General features: G+C 43.1%; 1 protein-coding gene across 1 annotated transcript in view; it reads right to left on the reverse strand.

Moving 5' to 3' along the window:
* The window catches only part of LOC124777165 (SET domain-containing protein SmydA-8), a 240,848-nt gene that overhangs the window by 146,663 nt on the left and 81,081 nt on the right, over positions 1-13,104 (reverse strand). The window contains exon 2 of the mRNA XM_047252472.1: positions 11,840-11,898. Within this exon, the coding sequence (XP_047108428.1) occupies positions 11,840-11,898 (59 nt within the window). The remainder of the gene's footprint in view (positions 1-11,839; positions 11,899-13,104) is intronic.

The raw sequence follows: 13,104 nt of genomic DNA on the forward strand, positions 1-13,104 counted from the left end.
TCACTCATTGTCGGCCGTCGCTGCTGCAGAAGCTGGATGTTGGCGCGCCTTCTTCTCGACACGGTCACCAGGCGAAACGGGCTCTTGATGTGCGCCAGCTAATGCTTCCCGTCCGCGACACCATGTCAGAAACTATAATCGCGAGTCGAGCGCAATTACATGCTGCCAAACCCCGAAAGCGCGGCAACTCGCGGGAGCGTCACACAACACACCTGCTCCACTCGCTACTCCAGCCAGACTCCCTCTGCCCGCGCTCCACGCGGCAGAGTTAACACTACCAAAGATCCTACACACTTTGATTCTTCACGACCTATCGACGTAATTGTTCGATAGCAGTTTTCCCTAGGCAAGACCCAGCGTAAAAATACAAATAATATTTACGAAACAAACCAATTATACATCGACATAAGTGCATAAATATATATATATATCCAAACAGTAAAGCAATTACAATATATAAAGACACAGAAATGTTATATCTTCAGGTAACAAAAATAAGGAAAAAAAATAATAGTACAATAGATGGAAATAGGAGGATATGCATTTCCGGCGTTACAGATTGTAGTTGCCTGCAGTTGACTGGTGCAGACAGGGCTGTTGTGACAGTTGACTTCTTGAGGCGTATTAGCCGTCGAATACTCGTGTTCTTTCTCTGAGTAGGGTGCAAATGTCTAGCGTGTCCACAGAACGGACAAACGTTTATCTTCCGTCCTCCAAATATCTGTTCTTCTGTGTGGCGTTATATTTGGCGAAAGAATTGGTTGCACCTGCTTTGGACGGATGCTGCGTTATCGCTTGACGGTTCCAAGATAATCCCGAGTCGCTCGAGTCCATAGTTCATGGGGCGTTCGTTTGGTGGCTAAGATTGGTGGCCGGGTCACGGTGCTCACAGTGAAGGCATTCGGGAGTGGGTCAAAACTCTTTCATCTGACTTTTTTCAGTTGCATTACTTTGATGCGCTCGCACCACCTGATCAATTCTCGTGTTGTTGCGACATCTGCTATCAGAAGAGTTTGATACAAGTTTGCTGCGACTCTTTTCATTAAATGTTAACTTTCGTCAGTTTCTTTCATATTCATATTCACAATGCGGCATAGTGCCAAAACACTCCATATGTATGACTTTGTCGTTCCCCCATGACTCTGGTCACTATTCGTCAATTATTCCTCTGATAAGTGGACTTGGTGTATATTGTCACCAAATGTTCTCATCATTTGGGCCCGGAATGTGTGCCAGCTATTCCGAGATTCTCTTCGCTGTACTCGAAACACTGCTGGGTTGCGCTGTCCAAGTAAAAGTGCACACTCACCAAATACGTAATGTGATCAGACAGTTGTATATGGCGACTCAGTCCAATCCTTTCAGCCTTTTCGCCGAATCCTGACGAATGTCTCCGGCAAACACTTATGGCTTCCTGATGTGTTGTTGAGTTACTGCTGGGTTGGAATCCATTGGTCTCCTAAATATATGGACCTCTGAAACAACATTCTGCTTGTATTCCGGCTCTTGTTCGTGTACGTGACGGCTTTTTTGTTGCCTAATTGGAGTCATGGCGATGTTGATGCTTTAAAGTACCCTGTGTCTCCACTAAACAACATCACGTCGTAACTGCAATCAAGTCCAAATCTGCAAGCAGATCCGTCAGTGAAGTCCAACACTTAGCACTGAAAGAGCGTTTATTATGATCATCAACCTACAGACAGAATAGAACTGAACGGCTGGATGAAGACTGGTGCTGTTTACAGAAACATGTATATGCCAGAATATGCGAACGTTATAAACATAATAAGTTTCTAGAACATTCCGGAAATGATAAATACTAAATAACAAACATTCGCAGGTGGTGGCGTTGAATTGACGACTCACAGCGCGCCGGTCACCGACACTTAGCGCTACTGCACGAAGATTGTAGCAAAGCTCGCAGCGGTATGTGCAATAATGCGAAGTAATGCTCTTTGTTTCCTTGTTACATAGAAAATAATTGGATAATATAGTTCTGAAACATGCTTCATTGAATATTTTTTTGATAACTGGTGCGTTATAACCTCAGTACTGGGCGATGGTGCAGTTTTACGATGGCTTCACAAGACAGAAACTGAATAGCTTTTCACTGCGAGCTCATAAAGCCTTACGTCTTCTTGTTCGTTTATTGTAGTTTTTTTACGACTTGGCAATAGTTAACAGTATCATTGTTATAAAATGCAATGAGACGATAATTTGAATACAAAAAGTGTAAGCAGGCGAAGAAAGAAGTGCTCGCTGAGAGAGAACAGAAACACCAACGAAAGTTACAGAACACTCTAAAAACGGTCCTCACACACTGTGACCGTAACTGGGTTTCGAATACAACCTTATGCATAAACTGCCCTGCACTCTGAGTCACTGGCGCAGCAGGTCGTTTAAAATACAGACTTGGTTGTCTACATCAATCGACGAGACTTTGGACCTTAGACAGCAAAGTGTATGACTACGAAAAAACTTCCACCTTTCACTAAGCGACAGTTAGTCGTCGTTTGATAATTCCTTACGGAACACGAACAAAGTCCGTCCTTTTAATCAGTACAAGTGTAACATTTTATGACCACGTCAGTATTCTTGTGTGTACTACTGGGACATTTTTGAGGAATCTCGGGGAAGGGGGTTTTGTCCAGCCTGGACAAAAGCCGGTCTTTCCCTAACTCTCTAAAATCGGTGGTAGTCAGAGGCGACTAGGCTGATTTCAAGGGTGAACAATGTCCCATGACAACGGGTGTTTCCCATCACCTGTTGCAGAGAAACTTCTAGGAAGTTCTGGATGGAGCAGCACCATATAGAAGCGCTATGAGCAGGAGCAGAACATGTCCAGTGAAAATGTCTTCTTTCTGCTCCTGATTTCGATTGGCTGGAAGGCTTAAAACTTAAGTCACTTCGTAGAACGCCTTGAAGCTTCCGTGGGGTGTGGCAGTCGTGTGCAGTCCTGGGTGCAGGTGGTGATTTCGTAGAGTACTTCAAAATTCCGGTGAAGGGGATCCATTCTGATCAGCCCAATTATTTCTTTCTGTGCGAGGTTCTGAAAGTGCGTTTCCGTGCGCGGGCGTGGGTTTTCGGTTGAACAGTCCGGTGAGTGCTGCCGTTCAGTGAGTGTGCAGACGCCGAATGGGCTCATTTTTTTCATTTTTTAAAATTATGTGTGTGGTGGATTCAAAGTGCTACCTCCCATTGAGGCTGGAGATCTAGTGTGACGTAAGTCTGTGATTCAATTTTGGCTTTATTTAGGCTTGGGCAGGAGCTTGGGCTCATGCCCCATAGGTCCTGCTACAATTGCGGCTTCTGCTATAAGTCTGTAGTTTTATTGGGGCGCCCCTGCATTTGTGCGGGGCAGTTTTAGCCGGTGCCATTATTCTGGGAGATTGAGCCTCTGTATTGCAGGTGTCTGGTGGGAGGCCGCAGCTCGTCAGTATTGCCCAGTTTGGGTGGACAGAGACCTCAGATTGGTTTGAGAAGCCAAGTAGTCAGCTGCACGGCGGTATTTAGTGAACGAGACGGATAAGGAGTGGGTTAATTCAACCAATAATTTATATCTGAGTCTCGTCTTTTTGTGTGACTCTTTCCGTGTTAACGTTGAACTGTATCTCTGTTTTGTTATTTAGCAGATTATCGGCGGAAATTGCCGGGAGACAGTTACATTGTATGAACACTATCGCTTTCAATATTCCAATCCAGTGGTCAGATTTCGGTATATTTCTGCAAGTGATCGGATTGCTACAGGGCTTCTAATTATTGACTTAAGAGTAGTGAGAAGCTTAACTCTGTCTCACTGGTCAAAGCTAGGCTGATTTAGACTGATTGGATACTGTGGCAATTAAATGAATTAATCCGGGTCTGCCAATAAACATTTTCGATTAAATCACCAGAGAAATACCTCGTGTAATTTGTCTCACGCGCCGTACGCCGCTAAAGCCTGCTTTAAACACGAACGAATGGATGCGAATGGACATTCGAAAACAATTCGCCAGTGTTCACTACCATTCACTTGTATCTGTGAACAATCGTTTACACTAGAGAGAATGGAAGGGAACACGAGATAACGAACATAGCCTATGAACGCTGCGTTATTGTTTCCTGGCGCTAATAAGCAGCACACAGGATACAACACTTTATAGCTAGAGCAGCGATGCAAAACTTTTATATTCAGATGGGATTGTTTTACAGCGCACTGTAAGCAAACTGGCTTAAGAAAACAAGAATTTAGGGGGTTGAATTTGTACTTAAACGTGAAATGCGTGGAGTATGTGCTTTTAACGCCGAACAGCAGCTACAGTTTCCCTTAGTAATACACAACTGGCCGTTAAAATTGCTACACCACGAATATGACGTGCTACAGACGCGAAATTTAACCGTCAGGAAGAAGATGCTGTGATATGCAAATGATTAGCTTTTCAGAGCATTCAGACAAGGTTATCGTCGGTGCCGACACCTACAACGTGCTGACATGAGGAAAGTTTCCAACCGATTTCTCATACACAAACATCAGTTGACCTGCGTTGCCTGGTGAAGCGTTGCTGTGATGCCTTGTGTAAGGAGGAGAAATGCATACCATCACGTTTCCGACTTTGATAAAGGTCGGATTGTAGCCTATCGCGATTGCGGTTTATCGTATCGCGACATTGCTGCTCGCGTTGGTCGAGATTCAATGACTATTAGCAGAATGTGGAATCGGTGGGTTCAGGAGGGTAATACGGAACGCCGTGGTGGATCCCACGGCCTCGTATCACTAGCAGTCGAGGTGACAGGCATCTTATCCGCATGGCTGTAACGGATCGTGCAGCCACGTCTCGGTCCCGAGTCAACATATGGGCACGTTTCCAAGACAACAACCATCTGCACGAACAGTTCGACGACTTTTGCAGCAGCATGGACTATCAGCTCGGAGATCACGGCTGCGGTTACCCTCGACGCTTCATCACAGACAGGCGCGCCTGCGATCGTGTACTCAACGACGAACCTGGGTGCACGAATGGCAAAACGTCATTTTTTCGGATGAATCCAGGTTCTTTTTACAGCATCATGATGGTCGCATCCATGTTTGGCGACATCGCGGTGAACGCACATTGGAAGCGTGTATTCGTCATCGCCATACTGGTGTATCACCCGGCGTGATGGTATGGGGTGCCATTGGCTACACGTCTCGGTCACCTCTTGTTCGCATGGACGGCACTTTGAACAGTGGACGTTACATTTCAGATGTGTTACGACCCGTGGCTCTACCCTTTATTCGATCCTTGCGAGACCCTACATTTCAGCAGGATAATGCACGACCGCACGTTGCAGGTCCTGTACGGGCCTTTCTGGATACAGAAAATGTTCGACTGCAGCCCTGGCCAGCATATTCTCCAGATCTCTCACCAATTGAAAACGTCTGGTCAATGGTGGCCGAGCAACTGGCTCGTCACAATACGCCAGTCACTACTCCTGATGGCCGGGCGTGGTGGCCAAGCGGTTAAAGGCGCTACAGTCTGGAACCGCGCGACCGCTACGGTCGCAGGTTCGAATCCTGCCTCGGGCATGGATGTGTGTGATGTCCTTAGGTTAGTTAGGTTTAAGTAGTTCTAAGTTCTAGGGGACTGATGACCTTAGAAGTTGAGTCCCATAGTGCTCAGAGCCATTTGAACCATTTTGAACTACTCCTGATGAACTGTGGTATCGTGTTGAAGCTGCATGGGCAGCTGTACCTGTACACGCCATCCAAGCTCTGTTTGACTCAATGCCCAGGCGTATCAAGGCCGTTGTTACGGCCAGAGGTGGTTGTTCTGGGTACTGATTTCTCAGGATCTGTTGTTGTTGTTGTTGTGGTCTTCAGTCCTAAGACTGGTTTGATGCAGCTCTCCATGCTAATCTATCCTGTGCAAGCTCCTTCATCTCCCAGTAGCCACTGCAACTTACATCCTTCTGAATCTGCTTAGTGTATTCATCTCTTGGTCTCCCTCTACGATTTTTACCCTCCACGCTGCCCTCCAATGCTAAATTTCTGATCCCTTGATGCCTCAGAACATGTCCTACCAACCGATCCCTTCTTCTAGTCAAGTTGTGCCAAACTTCTCTTCTCCCCAATCCTATTCAATACCTCCTCATTAGTTATGTGATCTACCCACCTAATCTTCAACATTCTTCTGTAGCACCACATTTCGAAAGCTTCTATTCTTTTCTTGTCCAAACTATTTATTGTCCATGTTTCACTTCCATACATGGCTACAGTCCACACAAATACTTTCAGAAACGACTTCCTGACATTTAAATCAATACTCGATGTTAACAAATTTCTCTTCTTCAGAAACGCTTTCCTTGCCTTTGCCAGTCTACATTTTATATCCTCTCTACTTCGACCATCAGCAGTTATTTTGCTCCCCAAATAGCAAAACTCCTTTACCACTTTGTGTCTCATTTCCTAATCTAATTCCCTCACCATCACCACACTTCATTCGACTGCATTCCATTATCCTTGTTTTGCTTTTGTTGATGTTAATCTTATATCCTCCTTTCAAGACACTGTCCATTCCATTCAACTGCTCTTCCAAGTCCTTTGCTGTCTCTGACAGAATTACAATGTCATCGGCGAACCTCAAAGTTTTTATTTCTTCTCCCTGTATTTTAATACCTACTCCAAATTTTTCTTTTGTTTCCTTTACTGCTTGCTCAACATACAGATTGAATAACATCGGGGAGAGGCTACAACCCTGTCTCACTCCCTTCCCACCACTGCTTCCCTTTCATGCCCCTCGACTCTTATAACTGCTATCTGGTTTCTGTACAAATTGTAAATAGCCTTTCGCTCCCTCTATTTTAACCCTGCCACCTTTAGAATTTGAAAGAGAATATTCCTGTCAACATTGTCAAAAGTTTTCTCTAAGTCTACAAATGCTAGAAACGTAGGTTTGGCTTTACTTAATCTTTCTTCCAAGATAAGTCGTAAAGTCAGTATTGCCTCATGTGTTCCAACATTTCTACGGAATTCAAACTGATCTTCCCCGAGGTCGGCTTCTACTAGTTTTTCCATTCGTCTGTAAATAATTCGTGTTAGTATTTTGCAGCTGTGACTTATTAAACTGATAGTTCGGTAATTTTAACATCTGTCAACACCTGTTTTCTTTGGGATTGGAATTATTATATTCTTCTTGAAGTCTGAGGGCATTTCGCCTGTCTCATACATCTTGCTCACCAGATGGTAGAGTTACGTCAGGACTGGCTCTCCCAAGGCCGTCAGTAGTTCTAATGGAATGTTGTCTACTCCCGGGGCCTTGTTTCGACTCAGGTCTTTCAGTGCTCTGTCAAACTCTTCACGCAGTATCTTATCTCCCATTTCATCTTCATCTACATCCTCTTCCATTTCCATAATATTGTCCTCAAGTACATCGCCCTTGTATAAACCCTCCATATACTCCTTCCACCTTTCCGCCTTCCCTTCTTTGCTTAGAACTGGGTTTCCATCTGAGCTCTTGATATTTATACAAGTGGTTCTCTTCTCTCCAAAGGTCTCTCTAATTTTCCTGTAGGCGGTATCTATCTTACCCCTAGTGAACAAGCCTCTACATCCTTACATTTGTCCTCTAGCCATCTCTGCTTAGCCATTTTGCACTTCCTGTCGATCTCATTTTTGAGACGTTTGTATTTCTTTTTGCCTGCTTCATTTACTGCATTTTTATATTTTCTACTTTCATCAATTAAATTCAATATTACTTCTGTTACCCAAGGATTTCTACTAGCCCTCGTCTTTTTACCTACTTGATCCTCTGCTACCTTCACTACTTCATCCCTCAGAGCTACGCATTCGTCTTCTACTGTATTTCTTTCCCCCATTCCTGTCAATTGTTCCCTTATGCTCTCCCTGAATCTCTGTACAACCTCTGGTTTAGTCAGTTTATCCAGGTCCCATCTCCTTAAATTCCCAATTCTAACAGACGGCTTCCTCTTTCGTTTCTTAGCCCCAATCCGTATTCACCTACTACGTTTCCTTCTCTCCCTTTTACTACTTTCGAATTCCAGTCAACCATGACTATTAAATTTTCGTCTGCCTTCACTATCTGAATAATTTCTTTTATTTCATCATACATTTCTTCAATTTCTTCGTCATCTGCAGAGCTAGTTGGCATATAAACTTGTACTACTGTAGTAGGTATGGGCTTCGTATCTATCTTGGCCACAATAATGCGTTCACTATGCTGTTTGCAGTAGCTTATCCGCATTCCTATTTTCGTATTCATTATTAAACCTACTCCTGCATTACCCCTATTTGATTTTGTGTTTATAACCCTGTATTCACCTGACCAGAAGTCTTGTTCCTCCCTCCACCGAACTTCACTAAATCCCACTATATCTAACTTTAACCTATCCATTTCCCTTTTTAAATTTTCTAACCTACCTGCCCGATTAAGGGATCTGACATTCCACGCTCCGATCCGTAGAATGCCAGTTTTCTTTCTCCTGATAACGACGGCCTCTTGAGTAGTCCCCGCCCGGAAATCCGAATGGAGACTATTTTACCTCCGAAATATTTTACCCAAGAGGACGCTATCATCATTTAACCATACAGTAAAACTGCATGCCCTCGGGAAAAATTACGGCTGTAGTTTCCCCTTGATTTCAGCCGTTCGCAGTACCACAACAGCAAGGCTGTTTTGGTGAGTGTTACAAGGCCAGATCAGTCAATCATCCAGACTGTTGTCCCTGCAACTACTGAAAAGGCTGCTGCCCCTCTTCAGGAACCACACGTTTGTCTGGCCTCTCAACAGATACCCCTCCGTTGTGGTTGCACCTACGGTACTGCTATCTGTATCGTTGAGGCACGCAAGCCTCCCCACCAACGGCAAGGTCCATGGTTCATGGGGGGGTCTCAGGATCTATGCACCCAAATTGCGTGAAAATGCAATCACATGTCAGTTCTTGTATAATATATTTGTCCGATGAATACCCGTTTATCATTTGCATTTCTTCTTGGTGCAGCAATTTTAATGGCCAGTAGTGTATTTTAAAACTTTGCGCATATACCGTTTGACGCTTTTAGCTGACTTATTACTACTGAGGAGAAATTTGAAAACATAACGATAATTACCAATGACCAACATAACCCATATAAAAGCTGAGAGTTACGCTCCGGTTATCAGAAACTAGAAACATGTAAGTTTAGTGATTGTTTCGCATTTCAGTGGCTACTAGGTGCCGATATCGAAATTTCTGATGTCTGCAGTGAAACATACGAACCACTTCGAGGATTTTATTCCAGCGCGTATAAGAAAGATAATGTCAATAAAATATGGTAAATGAAATGTGAAATATACATACGACTTGCTACATAGGGTGGTAGTTACTTGATAAAATCTGCTATAGTTTGTGGAGGGCGGATATTGTGATACCGGATAAACCACCTCTGATCAAGAATCTCTAACATATCAGTAATGCCTCACACAGACATAACGGCGTTTCTGCAGCGTACATGCAACGCAGCGCGACTCTGATGCAGATATATAAGCACAGACATATAGGCAAGTTATTAGTGTAGCATTTGTGTCTTTCCGAAGTGCGTGCAGTAAATGCGGAATCTTGAAGTATGGCGACGTAATTACCAAATCCGTCCAAACAGGATCATCCTGGTGTTATTCTTTTCTCGTCTGCCGAAGGACAAACACCGGTAGACATCTGTCAGAGAATGAAGAACCTGTATGGAGCAGCATGCCTCTCGAAAACCACCGTTGGGAGTGGTTCGCGGCATGTCGCAAATGTCGTAACGCACAAGTTTTACCAACACAGTTGGGAGACACACGGATCTCTCCCCATGCGATTATGACACCTTCGGTCCCTTAAAAAAAGGTCCTGAAGGGTCGACGATTCCTGTCGGACGAGGATGTGCAGCAGGCAGATACGAACTTTTTCACGTAGCAGTACACGGTGTTTTACTAAATGGGTGTCTTTAGTCTGGTGAGTCAGTGGGATGATTGCCTTAATGTTCACGGCGGTTTTACCTGATTGACATACCAAGGATTGTAAGGACTTCGAACGTAAACTTTTTAAGCTCCCCTTGTAATAACAGCTACCATGAACGTAAGCAACGATAATGATTCGGTGTTTCATATATTTTTAATTTTAATCAGCGTAATATCCGTAGATACATTTTCGCACTTACTTTCAAGGAATGTATTGTACTTTTGCTTTATAATGATGCAAGCATTTAATAAATTCGTCTTCTCTCTCCGTCCCCAGTTGGCTCTTTGAGTACACCATCAATTTTCTACCAATCATATTTCTTTTCCTTCTGCATTTTCGCTGTGCACCTCTTGGATCCCAGAAGCACCTATGATATCTATATTCGTCTGTCAACAGGGTTACATTTTCTTCAGACCACACCATCGCTTACGCAACTCATATTAACAACAAATGTAGGCAAGATAGCGTCCGAAAAACCTCAGTACTGCTAGCGCCGAAGCGGAGAGAAGGCGAACTATCTTTCACGGTTCACTAAAAGACACAAGAAGTGGAACACGAGCGAACACTAGCGAATCTGAACCGAACACCACAGAACTCAGGGAGCTGGCGCTCGCCTACCAGTCGCACCATAGAGAATTCTTGTTCATTGAGTCTTCTTCGGTGTGTCAACTCCGATCTAAACCAGGTGTGCATTCTGGCAGCGGCCACGAGCCAAATACCGCAGGACTTCAAGGTAGCTCTGTGGTACAGACGAAGGAAACGCTTCACCAAAACAGTAATTACGTGAGCAAATACAAATTCCATTTTATCTGTACCTATGTGTTTATGTCTACATCTACGTCTACATCACTACCTTGCAAACTAGTATCAAGTCCATAGCAGGGGGACGTCCCATTATACCAGTTATTAAAATTTCTCCACGTACCAGTTGCGTATGAAACGCGGGAAGAATTATTGCTTAAATGTCTCTGTGCGTGCTGTAAATAATTTAATTTTGTTTTCTGCGGTCTCTGAGGGAACAATATACAGAAGCTGTAGTGTCTTCCTACATTCCTCGCTTAATACATATTCTTGAAATTTTGTAAGTGGCTATGGCGGGATAACTGACGTCTATCTTTAAGCGTCTTCCTTTGTACGTTTTTCGACACTTTGTTGATGTCTTCTCTTGCGCCAAACAAACCCATAAGGATTTTAATGAAACATGTGACCATTCGTACCGCCCTTCTTTGTGAACGTCGATTATCCCCTGTTCGTCGTGTTTGGTATTGGAACCTAGGATAGGTCACATGAGTGTTTTGTAGACATATTCCTGCCATCTTACCAGTGAGCCTACTTTATTGTTTTACTTACGAGGAAGCCTACGAGAACATTCCATTTCATTCTCCCTAAAAAGTGACTGAGGCTGGCGATATATTTTAATTTTTTATGTGCAACAGATAGGTTTCACATTTTCGTAATGTATAAGATCAAATAACAAAGCCGTTAAAGATGAAACAATACTTACAAGAGTGATAGTAGATTTAGTAAAAGTACTGAGAAAGCATTAATTAATATCACCACAAAGAAAATACAGCAACGATAATGGAATGCAACGAAAATACAATTATTCAATCATTAAGTAACTTATTTAGAATTACACAGTATTGAAAATAATTTTACTGATTAATAGATATCATTAACGTTCGTAATAATAATGAGACACTAAATTTTCTTGAAAGCTCTTGGCACTCAAATCAGCTATGTAAAAATAGTAATATTTTTTCAAAAAAGATAGAAATCGGCAGAACAAGGAAACGTATTACTATACTTGGTTTTTTTATTGATTTTTTCCTTCTTTCTCCATTTAAGAGTGGTTGATGGAGGATCAGATTGACCTAGCTCTTACCTCCCAACCTTCTCGTTTCGTAGCACCTCGTACGCCGATCCATGTGACGGTTTCGTTCCCTATGAAGAAATAACAGCGAATCAGTGACGTCAAGTCTAGAAAGATATTACAAAATGAATGACAGATTCGTCGCAATTAATGCGAAGCGCAAATTCCTCACACCTTCAAAATTAACACAAAATTAGAGGGTAGGAATGGAAATAACATTGCTCAGAATCATCCACAGACGTATTGGTTCAACTTAAAAATAAACAAATAAATAAATAAAATTATTATGACGCGAACTAGAAACACTTATCAGACAAAAAGTTGTCGTAGAGATGGATGAAGCGAAATTCTAGCTGATTTTATAGTATCACATAAGCCATCTTTAAACAAATCTTGAAATATCCTTAGCGTAATTGCCTGTCCTTTGCTAATACTTCACTGAAACTATGGACTGACAGAAACGTCATACGTACACCTGATATCTTACGACATTTTAATTTAATGTTTAATTAACCTTTCATCCAACATGTTGAACATAATGATGCAAAGTCCTCATTTTCCAAGTAATGTTTAATTGTTACCACCTATCATCCGTTACAGTATTGAAATCCTGTTGGACAAAAATATGGAAACTCCACGAACGTAACACATTATCAGGCCTAAAAGGCGTAGGAAAACCATTGGCGTTCAAAACACTTTCCAGTGGTCTGGGAATGGATAAATACAGGAACTGTATGGTTTTCAAGAGAATTTTATGCTATTCTTCCCGCAAAATAATGGCAAGTTAAGCGGCCGTCCATCATTCTCTGCAAAGTTGCCCACAAAGTCTCCATAACACGGAAATCTGGTGACCGTGATCGCCAGGCGATATGCGATAGTTCATCCTCGTGCTGACAAAACCAGCCCTGGACGATGCGAGCTGTGTGAAGAGGGTCCCTGGCGTCTTGGAACACAGCATCACCATTCGGGAGCAAACATTGTACCACGGTAAAGACTTATTCAGCCAAAATGGTCACGTAATCTATGGCAGTAATGCGACCCTGCACGGTAGCCACGGGACCCATCGAATACCACGATATGGCTACCCAAATAATCACCGAACACCCGCCGTTTTCCCTCTTGGGACTTAAACTTGGCCAGAAGTTAGAAACAGTATGAAACAGGACTCATCCGACCAAACCACATTCTTCCATTGCTCCATAGCCCAGGTTTTATGGCTTCCGCACCACGTTTTCCCGTTAACGGCATTTACACCACGGAGGAGTGGTTTTGTAATT

This window comes from Schistocerca piceifrons, chromosome 2 (genome assembly GCF_021461385.2).
Source record: "Schistocerca piceifrons isolate TAMUIC-IGC-003096 chromosome 2, iqSchPice1.1, whole genome shotgun sequence".
Lineage (NCBI taxonomy): Eukaryota > Metazoa > Arthropoda > Insecta > Orthoptera > Acrididae > Schistocerca > Schistocerca piceifrons.